Here is a 13,734-nt window from a genome sequence, read left to right on the forward strand (position 1 = left end):
AATATTTAACCGGATATATTTTATGAATTTAACACTTTTTTCTCCTTACTCAACAGATGGATATAAATCTACAATTTAAAGACGGGCAAGGATGTTTCATTTAGTCTTGTCAATTATAAAAGGATATAATAGAATTGCCATGCAATTTTAACTTTTTAACATTCTCTCTTTGTATATATTTCAGAGGGCGAATCAGGATTTGAAATTCGATGGGGAGCCAACTAAGAGACAGAGGTCTGTAAAGTTCTCGGAAGCTCCTTATTAGGGCAAAATTGGAGTGTTGTAAAAGGACTTTTTTACTATTCTTTTTTTGACATCATGATTAATGAATAGAATTAATATTTAACTACGAATAATTTTAGGTCTCTGTAAACAAAGCTTAGGAGTCAAACCCCAAAGAAGCCCCTGACTTGCAAAAATACAGAAATAAAATCTTTTCGTTATACCCCTTTATCAAATAATTTATTTTTTTCAAAGATATTTTTTTGTTGAATTCTACAATTTTAGGAGAAGGTGTGCCCACCTAGAGATCATAAGATACTTAAAATCCAGAAAAAAATAGGGTTTTATCATAGTTTTCGTATTAATTAATTCTTTTGATTCAAGTTGCTACTTTAGAGTAAATTTATATTTATTATGGGAAATTACATTTTTTCATGTACATGCATTGGATATTAAAAAAGATATAAAATTATAGGTGTTGGGAAAATGGAAAAATAGGGCTGGTTCGATAAAAAACGTCAATAATAAATATGTGTTTTATCAATCATGAAATATGTATAATCTGTTTTCCAAATCTTTGTAACAAAATTTTTTGTCGTATGTCCTTACATCCGCAACTGTAGTTTAAGAAAGAGACCAATGGTTTGAGAACAAAGATCGGAAACAAACCTCCTCTACTAAACAATTTTATATAAAGCGTATGCTGATAATTGAAATACATATTAGTACACATAATATTATCATCTAAAATAAGCACAATACCAACAACAGGCAAAGATACTCTCCAAAATGTCACTCTAAATTGAAACTCCAAAACTTGTATATTGTAGGCAACGTTTTATTTTAATTTAGAATTCTGTTGAATTTAATCAGCATATACAACCCACATGGGAAATGATCAATGTAAAAGATATCAAACTATGAAATAAAAGAGTCGCCTTAAATAGTCTACATATACCTTCGTATGAATCTCCTTATACTGGAATTCTATCAATAACACGCAAGAACTCCTCAACTTTGAGGACAAGAATTTTGAATTTCTAATCAACAAGATATATATATATATATATATATATATATATATATATATATATATATATATATATATATATATATATATATATATATATATATATATATATATATATATATATATATATATATATATATATTATTCAAAATGAAGTTTTATATTAATATACTTGATTCTACTATAACATGAAATTTAAAAAATCAAAATCATCCAGAAATACAAAGTATCTCAGCTATTAATGAAGGCTTGATATTTAGTAGTTCACATTTCTTCACAAGCAAGTAATACAAGTAAATATCTAAAATTTGTTCTCAACGAATGGATAAGGGTAGAAGGAATTTTTTCTGTTGATATTACTGCGATATACCATCTCGTATGGGTATGGAGTTTCTGGCTTAGAGAGGGTGTCTAGTTCGTCCATCTATGAATGAAAAGATTGGAAATCGATCTCAAAAATCTCAGAAATAACAAACGACTATCAAATGTACTGCATTATAAATAAAATCAAATACATCCATATTAATATTTCAGGGAAACCTACGTGAATTGTTAAATTAATGAACACATGACGAATATTGTTGCACATGCATGCATTTTTTTATGAAACGTATTGTCGCCTATACGTTTCCTCGCTGGTGTCATGCAGAAATCAGGCACTTTTCGTAACCAGATAAAACAAACATGAAAACCTCTTAAATTTGATAGTTTCTAATTGTTCATGCTGTTGGTAAATATTCTCTCTCTCGTTAATGAGGACTGACAGCTTCATTGTTCTGATATAACTTCCTTGTAACTGAATTGAAACATATCTAATAAAGATGGATTTAAAAAATTCCTTTTTTTTCGAAGCAGATTTCAAATGATGAATCCCACTACTGTGAAAATAAACGTTACCTCTTCTTTTGAGAGTTTCCAGTTATTAGCCGCCCCGACATTGTCTTCTAGCTGCTCGATTGAGTTGGCTCCGATAATAACAGACGGAACCACATCCTTCTGAAGTAACCACCGGATAGCCACCTGAGGTATGGTCTTACCTGAAAATCCACAGTAAGTATCTTCTATTTCATCAACGCATACGCATGATTGTTATATCTTGTGAAGAATTACCTTCTAATTGTGTACTAAACAAATTAGAGTCTAAGAAGATAATTTATGAGGATTTTTCTAAAAAATTCAACGAACAACTTTGAACCCCTGTTCGGCCAAACAATTGGACCAAGGCCTCTGATTTGACAATGTTTGGATATCAGTTTGACAATTACATCATTGTTGTTTATAATAATTAAATTTTTTAAAAAGATATTTTTTGATCATAATATTTAATATTTGTCATGGCTTCATACGTGCACTGAAGCCGAACAATAACTTTGATTAACAATAGAAAGTAAGAATATAAATTTTGCACGTTGTGATTCGATCGAATCAACAGAACATTTTAAGTAAGAGTTTATTCTGTCCGAAAAAAAAAACTTTCTTGTGGTTTAGTTATAGAGTTGGTTAATAATATTCAAATATTTGTTTCAAAATTTGTGACATCTACAATCATTAAAGATTGTCACTTGATGAGGACTATGAAAATACTTTTTTTGAAATACATGTAAATAGAAGTACTAAAGTACCGTGTAAGTATAAAAGATATGCAATTTTCTCCAAATGCCTGGACACCTATAATTTTGTTATCCTTAAATATATTTTTTGATCAATTTTCAATTACAAAATGCATAGCGGGTGCTTTTACTCGCATTTCCTGAAAATATATTTGAGATTTGATAATTTGAATAATAATATGATTAACTATAATTATGTACTTTTATCGCAAATCTCGCTTGAAAGTACACACTTCAACCGAAATAGCGTTGCATTGAGTGATGAAACTATTGGATTTGACAATTGAAAAATTTGAATCACGGGTTACACTTTATAAAACATGCGTTTTAATTGGTTGATTAGGACCAGCCCACTCTCGTGTGGTATCCTTTGCCTACATATAGTTGAAACTCGTCCAACGGCCTAGCCAGTAGCCATGTCTGAAGATCGGAAACTTATGTTGACTTTTTGAAAAAAAAATAATACATAAATCATATTTCAGCATGTGATATTCCTTTCACATACGATACAGTATGTATATTGTTCAATGACAAAAACTGTTTTATCCTACATGTATTTGCTCCGCGTTTTCTATCTTTCTTGGAAACATTCCACGTTTTCGGCAATACATTTGAGAATGTGACCCTATAAAAAATGCACCAATCAGATTCTTTGTTGGATTTTGCAATGGTATGTCAGATTCAATTGTATTTCAGTCTGACTCAACAGTGTCGTCACTCAACACATCACTATTTCGGTTGTAGTTTATACTTTCAAGCAAGATTTGCGATAAGAAATACCACAGGTAAATACTCATTACTCTGAGAATTCAGAGAGATTTTTGTGAGCATTTTCATTTACCCAACTCCTGATTTTCAGAACCTGGGAATCGGACTACCTTAATGTACGCTAAATTAAGCAATACTGCATAAACATTAATTGACTGTACCATGTTCTTTAGCAATCTTCTCCATGGCTTCCAGTAGTTTCCAAAAGCTATCATTCTCGTCATATTGACTCCAAGCAGGAGCACACTGTAATGCCTTGGACTCGTCCTGGGCCACAAGCCCAATTCGCCCAGCTGCCATGGGTGGCCGTACCCCACGTTTGTATTTACCCGTCAACATTCCACTAAGAAAAGAATTTCATATAATTTATTCATTTGTGCTCAAAACAATCCTAAATTTTAATACAAGAACTATCATTATACTATCATTATTCATGAGAATCAGAAAGACAACGTAATTCAATTTCATAAAACTGATATTTCTCAAAAATTATTGTTTGATTTATGTTTCAATCATTATTTTAATCATAGGTGTCAATTAATAGAAGCGCACTACCGGTATCACTAAGACAAAACAAATATAAATACAGGTTTTCCATTGCTGATAAAAGATACTAGCTTATTTATTAAGTATCAAGGAATGTTATTTCCTTTAAATCAATACTTATACTATACTTACGTGCTATAATGTTACTTATTCCCTAAACATTTAAAGAAAAATGCCTGAGTTGAAGTTTTAGAACTTGCAAGAACTTTGGGAAACAGATATTTTGAGTTTTAGATTTTTACTTCATGTCAACAGTGGTTATTACTTTTTTGAAGTCATTCACCTTAAAATTGGTATGCCAATGATATGAAGCGAGGTCCAGAATGGAGTTCAAACCATGGTATAATATATTCGCTTAACGTTTCATTATTTTAAAATGAATTTTGGCTTAATACTGATCACGATATAAAAACGCTTTTCAGCTGATTGAAATATTATTTCATGAACATGAGAAGACAAAAGAAAAGATTAAATCCAGTTCTTAAATAAGGACTGCTATAAAATAATTTACCCTTTTAAAGGACTCCAAGGTAACACACCAAGACCTTCATTCTTACAGACTTGCAATTCCTCAAACTCCGGATGCCGACAAAGTAAACTATATTGTTGCTGTACAGAAGAGGAAAGATGATAGCAGTTTACTTTCAAACATCACTATACAAAGGCATTTTTTGACAAAACTACTGACAACCATTTGGAAGACATGTATTATGTATATGAGCTCTAGCTATTTGTTGTTTTTCTGTTTAAAAGTTGTATTTTCCAATTTATGAAGGTATTGCAAAAATCTTTTGACTTGAAATGAGAATATAAAAATTTAAGATATGTTCTTTTATGATTACCTTCAAGAAAAAGGCAACTAAGGAATATATGCCCTGTAAATGTCTTGTTTGTGTTTCACCATACATACCTGGAGACTGATTATTGAGGGGTAATTCCCAGACTTGCAGAGATCCACCACCTTCTGAAGCTGCCAGCCACAAAGATTAGACAACCCGATGTATCGCACCTTACCGGATGTTACCAGATCGTTGAGCGCCCTTAACCACTCCTCGGGGGGAGTAGCATTGTCCCAAACGTGCACCTGTTGAACATGAATCGTAAAATATTCATCATCAAAAAGCAAATGGCACCCAAATTATTTCTCAAACTGTAATTACTATGATTAAGACAGAAGCAAGAGAGAAAGGTTAAAATCTAAATATTTTGAAATCATTAATTGCCATCAGTTTTATTCAAGATAAGTATACCAAACTTCAGGCATTGTAGAATTTGTAGCCTTTGGCTCAGCTAAGCTAAAAGTTAAGGTGCCTGATGCTATTAATACAGGCAAGAGAGGGAAGTTTTTATTTATACATGTATACAGAACCCATTGAAAGCATATTTTCCATATTATTATGGAAGGAATATGCTCGCTGGGTTGTTAGGATTAGCTTTTTAAATAGTGTGTTCTTTATTTACATCAAACCTTGCATGCAACAGCGCTAAAATCTTGCAACGTTTGAAACGTTTGATTTTTCCCTTTGGCTGAACAGAATAAGAAAAAAAAAATAAAGATTTGTGGTCCGGGTATAGGCTTCTGATTATTTATCTCTAATAGTGTATTATTTTAATTCTACGACTGAAATACATGGATTAAATACATGTACAGTGTATTATCATCTTTAAATTTATCCTCTTAATTTTTCTCAAGTTTATCTAATTATAATGCAATAGCTCTGTCTCATAAAGTGTCAAAAAAGACAAGTATGCTTTACAGGAAAAATCTGGAAAAAAAAACTTATTTAAGCTTATAGGCAAATATGATTTTTGTTGTTTGCTGAATGTGCAAAGAAAAAAGTACACTTGTAATCTTCAAATAAATTAATCAAATGATATTCATTATCATAATGACGTTTTATTAGAAAGTTGTTGGTTGCGTTAAACTCCAGTGTATATGAAAGAAATAGAAAAAAATAACTAAATACCTGAACCATAATCCGTTTGTCAATTTAAAAAGCTCCCACATGCTTCTTAATTATTTGACTTTTTCATTTTATTTCAAATCAAAATTCAAAAAGTTACCACATGTACATGCTATTTGACTTTTTTTAATTATAATATTTCAAATCAAAATTGATGTGTTTCAAATGCCTTTTTATAGATTATTTGATCAAATCAATCTTATTACTTATTTTGGATATACATGTATAAACTATGGACACAATTTAGCACGTACGCAAATCCCAACGCATTGAGGAGAAACTTTCTATATTTGTATTTTTCTTATGGGCCTGTGAAAATGAAATAACATGACATGGTTGAAATTAACACTTTAATCTTATAAAATTTTTGATTATATTTTCAGAAGAAAAGTTGCTTCATAAATTCCTAGTAACCTGATAGAGATCAATGTAGTCTGTCTGCAGACGTTTAAGGCTGGCGTCACAGCTCTTCATGATGTGTTTTCTTCCTAACCCGACGTTATTTACATCCTCCCCCATGTCCCCTCGCACCTTCGTGGCTATCACAAAATTTTCCCTTTTTTGTCTGTTAAAGGAAATAATTAGAGAAAAATTTAATTAACGTTATTATCGCTTGACTTCATAATTTATATGATTTTCACATAAATCCATATTTAAAAAAAAAAAACATATTCTCTAAAATTCTAAAACCTTTTTTTTTAAATGGTTCATAATTGCAAATGTGTGACGCTGCATTGTACATACATGTATTTAAGTAAGCTTTAGTTCTGGTTCGTTGTATGACGTTAAGTTTGTTACATGTAGGAAACGGAGACAATGACAAATGTCCAACTCATTGTATACTTGTCTTATTTCTGTACAACTCAATAAGAAATCCTAATTTAAAGAAAAATTATCACTCCAAAAGAATTATATCAGGCATGATCTTTACAATATACTAGACTATAAATTTTATCCTCTTTAAAATTAAATACCTTTGTTCAGACAGAATTTTCTATGCTCTGTAGGATTTCTAAATAACATTGTTTTTGAATATTGTCTTTGAACAAGCTATGTCATTTCAATCGTCACCTTTCATTAATTGCAGACGATCAGGGATTCCAAACAAACTTTTATCAAAAACGACCTCTCGTATTACGTGTTTTATGATAATTTAACTACATTTTCTCAGCTAAAATACGCACCGCACCAACCACTCGCCAATAATACTCTCAGAGACTCCTTTGGAATAGACATCTGCAGTATCGATAAAATTTCCTCCGAGAGCAGCAAACCGATCCAGGACTTTATGTGAGGCATCTTTGTCTAATTTCCCTATCTAGAAATAAAAAACATTTCAGATAAAAATGTTGCCTCTTTTAAGTAAACAATTTTTCACATGAAAATGACTAAATGCAAATTTTAAGTAAATGTACGTTGTGAAACGTAGTAGAAACGTAATAGAACACCCCCATGAAATGGAATAACCTGACACCCCTTTGGAAATAGATTGTTCTAAGGGTATATAAGTCAGTGCAGCGGGCAGTTGAGGGAGAATTGCTGTGAAGTTTGCAGAGTACTTAGAGAGGACGAAAAGAATAGAAGACGTAGGGCTAGGGTAGGAATTTATAATAGCTCTCCAGCGGTAGTGGTATTTGGGGAATTAATTTGTGTTTCAGGAGGTAGTAGATCTTATTAGATCGAGGCGCCTGATTCACTATATTAATAGGAACCCTTATACCAAGAATACGCGGTGACGGGTTACCCAGTCACATTTAGTCCTTTAAAAATACTGTAGCACCCGGTAAAACCTCTGATAGTTTAATTGTCTTCTAATTATATATACAGAATCATTAAACTCAGGAAGAGTTAAGGAAAATTATTATCGCCTAATCATTTTACTCAAACAGAGTACGAGGAAAATCAGATCCCTTAAAAAGAACCCTGGTTAAGATATGTTCAGATAAACACGTTACAGGTGCATAGAAAGTAAGGAAAATCTCAAGGATGTATTGTCTCTTAGGAAAACCATGTAAATTACGCTTTCGGTTCAGAAGGAATAGACTTTTGTTGTAATGTGGATTTGAAATTATGAAAACTACTTTGCAGTTGGTCTTTCTACACAAAGGAAAATGTCACGATCAATTTTAATATTTTTTTTTAAAAAAAAAAACAAAAAAAAAAAACAAAAAAACAAAAAAAACAAAAAAACAAAAAAAAAAAAAACTTACTTAAAGGTTCCTTTTCACAAAAATATTTTGAGATATTCTTAAGTGAAAAAAGAAAAAAAGAAAAAAAGAAAAAAAAAACTTGTGTTATAACTTTCGTGTATTTCTTCATATGAGAATACTTCAGTTAAACCGCTGAAGATTTATATAAAATCAAATTTAAAAAATGTGACATGATTTTAGCAAAAAGTCAACATATTGAAGTATCTGTGGTGCATTACATTTTATTTAAGGCAGAAGGGATCTCAGCCCTTTAGCACTGTTCCTTACTTATTTATTTGCTTATATTTTCAACATTTTAACAGTAAGCACATTTTTTTTCATTGCGATTCGATTGAGTGTGAGAGAAAAATTGTATGTAGACTGAACAAAGCCTCCATACTTTTAAAGTGTTAAATACCTGAATCACCACCGATTGAGGAGGGTAATTTGTTCCTACCCTCATGTTACTTATTGAATATGACACTGTCAAATTCTTCTAAAATGGCACAAAATGCAAAATGATAAGATGAAGGAGTACATGGAAATTAAAAAAAAAACTTTTTGAAGTAATGTTCATACCCACCTGTTGATTACCGAACGTCATAGTCCCCAAACAAATGTTGGACACACGAAGTCCTGAGCGACCGAGGTAATTGTACTCCATGTTTGACACGTCTTTAGGACGGGACTTCGAACTTTCTTTTTCAAGATTTATAGAGAGTTTAAGAATGTTAGACAAAGTTTTATCCAGATCCTCTGTAAGATACCTTACATGTATGCCAGGCAATATCTAATCTTATTTATCTTCTAAGGCGAGCCATTTGTTTACTTAAAGTATTTCTCAGTTACATGTAGCATGTTATAGCCAGTTTTGTTTTTGTGGGATTTCAATTTAATTTTCAGTGGAATTTGTTCTTTCAAGCTTTATATTTCTTAAAATAGTTAAATTCCTCTTTTGTCAAGCGAAACTCCAAAACGTGTAATAAATTGTTAGTTGAGCTCAGTGAATGATTATTTACTATACAATGTACATGATAAGTAGTTGGTGGATATTCTAAACTTTTCATGTATCATTATTTTTATGATTTAAAAAAAAAGTTCTGCATTTTACAGATATGTAGTCAAGTATTTCACCATAATATAGAATTGGTGATATAAGACAGTGCCATTATGTTATACACATTGTTCTGTTAAATAAAGTAAGAAGCCATAAATATTGTATGCTTAACAGATTTTTTTTATTGTAGATTGCAGACAGACACAGTCTGTGTTTTTGCCCTCTTCACACTTGGTACTGTTTATTGGGATTTGCAGACAGACACAGTCTGTGTTTTTGCCCTCTTCACACTTGGTACTGTTTATTGGGATTTGCAGGCAGACACAGTCTGTGTTTTTGCCCTCTTCACACTTGGTACTGTTTACTGGGATTTGCAGACAGACACAGTCTGTGTTTTTGCCCTCTTCACACTTGATACTGTTTATTGGGATTTGCAGACAGACACAGTCTGTGTTTTTGCCCTCTTCACACTTGGTACTGTTTATTGGGATTTGCAGACAGACACAGTCTGTGTTTTTGCCCTCTTCACACTTGGTACTGTTTATTGGGATTTGCAGACAGACACAGTCTGTGTTTTTGCCCTCTTCACACTTGGTACTGTTTATTGGGATTTGCAGGCAGACACAGTCTGTGTTTTTGCCCTCTTCACACTTGGTACTGTTTATTGGGATTTGCAGACAGACACAGTCTGTGTTTTTGCCCTCTTCACACTTGGTACTGTTTACTGGGATTTGTGAAATTGATCGCTATTCGTTATCTTCACCTTTTACATCAACATTTACATTTATTTTTAAAGTTATAATTAATTTGCTTCCTCTGAATACTTTGTGCTAAATCATCCCAATTCCTTCTAAAAGATGCCATGCTACATATAAAGAATGAATGTAATAGATACCCATGTTATACAGTGTAACCGGGTCTGGGCAATTTATACTTCATAAACGCAAAGCAATTTATGTTAAGAAGCGTAATCCAATCAAATGAAACATCACACTGATACTTAAATTATGGTAAAAGTGGAATACATTGCGATGGTTTTAATTTCACGATGTTCGCGATCAAAGAATTTTCCGAGAACATTAATTCATCGTGAATATTGTTGACATATCAATGTTGTATTTATTTAAGCATTGAATTCTTATTTTGGGATGTCGTCGGTCCTATAACAGTACATGTACGTGGCCGTGCCGACAAACTGAGAAACGCCCGTTAAGCGTTGTATGATAATTTGTGGGCACGGCCAGGTGCTGTTATAGGACCGACGAGAATCCAAAATAAGAATTTAATGCTTATATTTACATACTTTTATCCATAGCTCCCTTTCTAAGGAGGAAATTCTTCAAAATCATATGTCCGTTTTAGAAATTTTTAATATTCCCAACAATCTAATTGAACTTCCCTTACTTACGTAACAATATACCCTTATAACCTGCATATAGGGTTTATGTCTCTCAGTTGATTCGATACGCAAGAGCACGCTCTACGTATGAACAATTTCTAAAACGAGGCAAGCTATTGACAAACAAGTTGATGAAACAAGGATATAAACACAGTCTCGATTGAAGTTAGCATTTTGCAAGTTTTATGGTCGATACAATGACCTTGTCAGCATATACAACCTATCATTGGGTCAAATGCTGACTGACATTTTTCATACTTATTGTTAGGCCATTACTTATACACTGAACTGTCTACGGATTTTTTCCATTTTTTCTGATCATGACAAGGAGCACACGGCGGGTGTGACCAGTCGGCAGGAGATGCTCACTCCTCCATGGCACCTGATCCCTCCTCTAAATTTTGAGGCCTGTGTTTGCTATGTTCCAAATTTGTATCGTTTAATTGGACTTTCGAGATTGAATTCTGTTGGTTATCTTCATATTTCATACTTTAATTTCCTCTCTTCATAATTGTTAATTTCATTAATCTTTATTATGAATTTGGTGCCTTTCGGAACTCATGTGCTTAATAAACGTAAGAGCCGTTGTTAGGTGGAAAGTTAAATAACGCAAATGAATATTGCTAGGGAAAAAATAACAGATTGACTTTAAACGTACAGTTATAATTTAATAGGGTAATTTTTTTTCAATTAAATTGAGCCAAAACAATATACATTCTGGTGTTCCTAGAATATTGAAAATGCATTTAGTTCTCACTGTGTATTCTACCGCGCAGTGACAAGGTTTCGTGTGTTCTATAGGAGATTGAAAGTTGTAGATTTCCAATGGATTTCATAAAGAAAAATTTTACTGAATGTCAATATTAACTATTGATAAGATTAAGATTAGTTTCCTAAGATATTATAAATAGTTCACCATAACTTTGTTTTCAAGGAAAATCGTTAAATATTATACACGTGGAATCAAAGACATTTACAATAATGAAGTAACACATTGCAGCAGTAAGAAATTTGATTTGAAGCTTCTTAATGTTGCATTTTTAAAATTAAAGTAAATGTAATACTTAGCAAAAATACAAAAGGAGCCACAAATAGTTCCATGTTGTCACCATCCAACAACATTTCAGGAAGGAATAATATCTAAAGTTATATTGTATAACATGGGTTGGGACAGTTCACGCTTTATAAACCGCGAAGTGGTTTATAAAAAAAAAAAAGCGGAAACTGTTATGAAAAAATATATAATTACTAAACAAATTTACATGTACTTCGTATAGTTGATATTTATATTCTAACTTTTTCTTCGACTCCTCTTTTAATGGTGCTGTCTTTCAACAAATTCCAACTATCTACATTATTAAAACGCTCTTACAAAAAGTCAATATTAATTTGTTAAAGATTAAAGTCATGGAGTCGGATTAGTAAATATTTGTACTACATGTAATAATCAATCAATGATTATTATTAGCTTTAGTTTAAATCTTCTAGAATAAAACAGTTGTTTTATTTTACCCTTAAAGTATGCCCTGTCGGTATTAGGAAATTACAGTATAAAAGGTCTTACATGTACATGTACCTCCAGATGTCCACAAGTCCTTGACGCCAGGCAGATGTTGGACACTCGCAGTCTCCAAGACTGGGGTTGATACTTTTCTGTGTAAATTCAAGCAATAACGGAGACCACATTTTTTTTTATATAAAAAATGATATCCCAATTCAATTCTGGTATAATTTTGGGTATATAAGATCTGTATTAATAAAAGATGTAATGTGACGTATAAAGTACAATCGTCCGTGCTATATATCTATAGCTGGATACTTATGGGTTAAGAAGTACAAGGAATTAATATCTTGTAAATGTAAGTCATGTGTATGAATCCCACTTTCCAAAGAGTTGGATTGGTGCGAAGCAAGAATGACAACTCTTGAAGAGTATAATCAAGCGTCTAAGAGAGACTTGGAATAACATATCAATCTCAGTCATTCAATTTTAAAATTTCATTCAATTTCATTCTCAGATTTGGATATAACACAAACTAATGAGTTTGTGCACACGAGCGTATGAATAACGGTCGTGTTTGTAAAGTTTCATTTTTTGTAGCAAGTACATTCAGTCTCAGAAGAACTTACACTTTAAGATGAAGCCACATCGTGCTGCCGAAAATAAATATGATATTGGACTGAAATATACATGTACACGAAATATACAGATGTCAGCTGATACTTGCATTATCAAAGAAAAAAAATCGCTATTTAGGTTTAAATGGTTCAATCTTTTATTTTTTCATGGCTCATCCTCCTGTTTTAAGACTTCAGAAGATAATTTGCTAATTTCTCTCATTGTAGAATTCTATCGATGTCTATTGATGATTACCTTGTCGGGGTCCCACATTACAGTGTATATATTGCTGTTTTGAATTGGAAATCGTGACTCTGTGTAAAAAAATCTTTTTCTCATTATTTCTCATTTGTTTGGCACCGGGGGTGATTTTCTCAATGCTGTGGAGGTAAGGCTATTTTGTTACATTGTATAACATTAAATCTCTTTGAAGAAAGGAAGAAAAAAATCCAGTTTTAAGTGGTCTTGCGCAAATTTGTGTCTGGATGAGGAAAACTATGTTGCGATGAATATTGCTAAATACTCCATTTTTAGATGAATCTTGAACGCAAATCAGTTCATAGATCGAACATTGCGTACGTTTTATTCCATATAGAATTTATACCACTTATCAAACTAAAAACTTGCCTCTGACATATTTAGCTTATTGGAGAAAACGTTTGGGGTAAATAGCGACTGTCTTTACGTTGGCATTTGGAATATGTTGCCAGGAACAATTTTGCATGATTTACTATTTTTGAAAAAGATGCTCTATCATATTATGCAAGAGTAATTGCCTGGAATATAAAATTAAATACAAATATAAAATTACAAAGAAGAGGGTATGGTTT

The 13,734-nt window shown here is 32.0% G+C and overlaps 1 protein-coding gene across 1 annotated transcript; it reads right to left on the reverse strand.

Moving 5' to 3' along the window:
- Positions 1-1,430: 1,430 nt before the first annotated feature.
- LOC133188637 (1-deoxyxylulose-5-phosphate synthase YajO-like) lies at positions 1,431-9,099 on the reverse strand. Its single transcript, XM_061324138.1, has 8 exons — positions 8,913-9,099; positions 7,325-7,458; positions 6,555-6,705; positions 5,087-5,260; positions 4,688-4,785; positions 3,792-3,973; positions 2,150-2,289; positions 1,431-1,676 (listed from the first exon to the last, which is right to left on the reverse strand). Exons 1-8 carry the CDS (start codon positions 8,991-8,993, stop codon positions 1,554-1,556), a joined length of 1,083 nt encoding a protein of 360 aa, XP_061180122.1. The 5' UTR covers positions 8,994-9,099; the 3' UTR covers positions 1,431-1,553.
- Positions 9,100-13,734: the final 4,635 nt, after the last annotated feature.

This window comes from Saccostrea echinata, unplaced genomic scaffold, assembly GCF_033153115.1.
Source record: "Saccostrea echinata isolate AGI-Se365-2 ecotype Australia unplaced genomic scaffold, CSIRO_AGI_Sech_v1 ptg000016l, whole genome shotgun sequence".
NCBI lineage: Eukaryota > Metazoa > Mollusca > Bivalvia > Ostreida > Ostreidae > Saccostrea > Saccostrea echinata.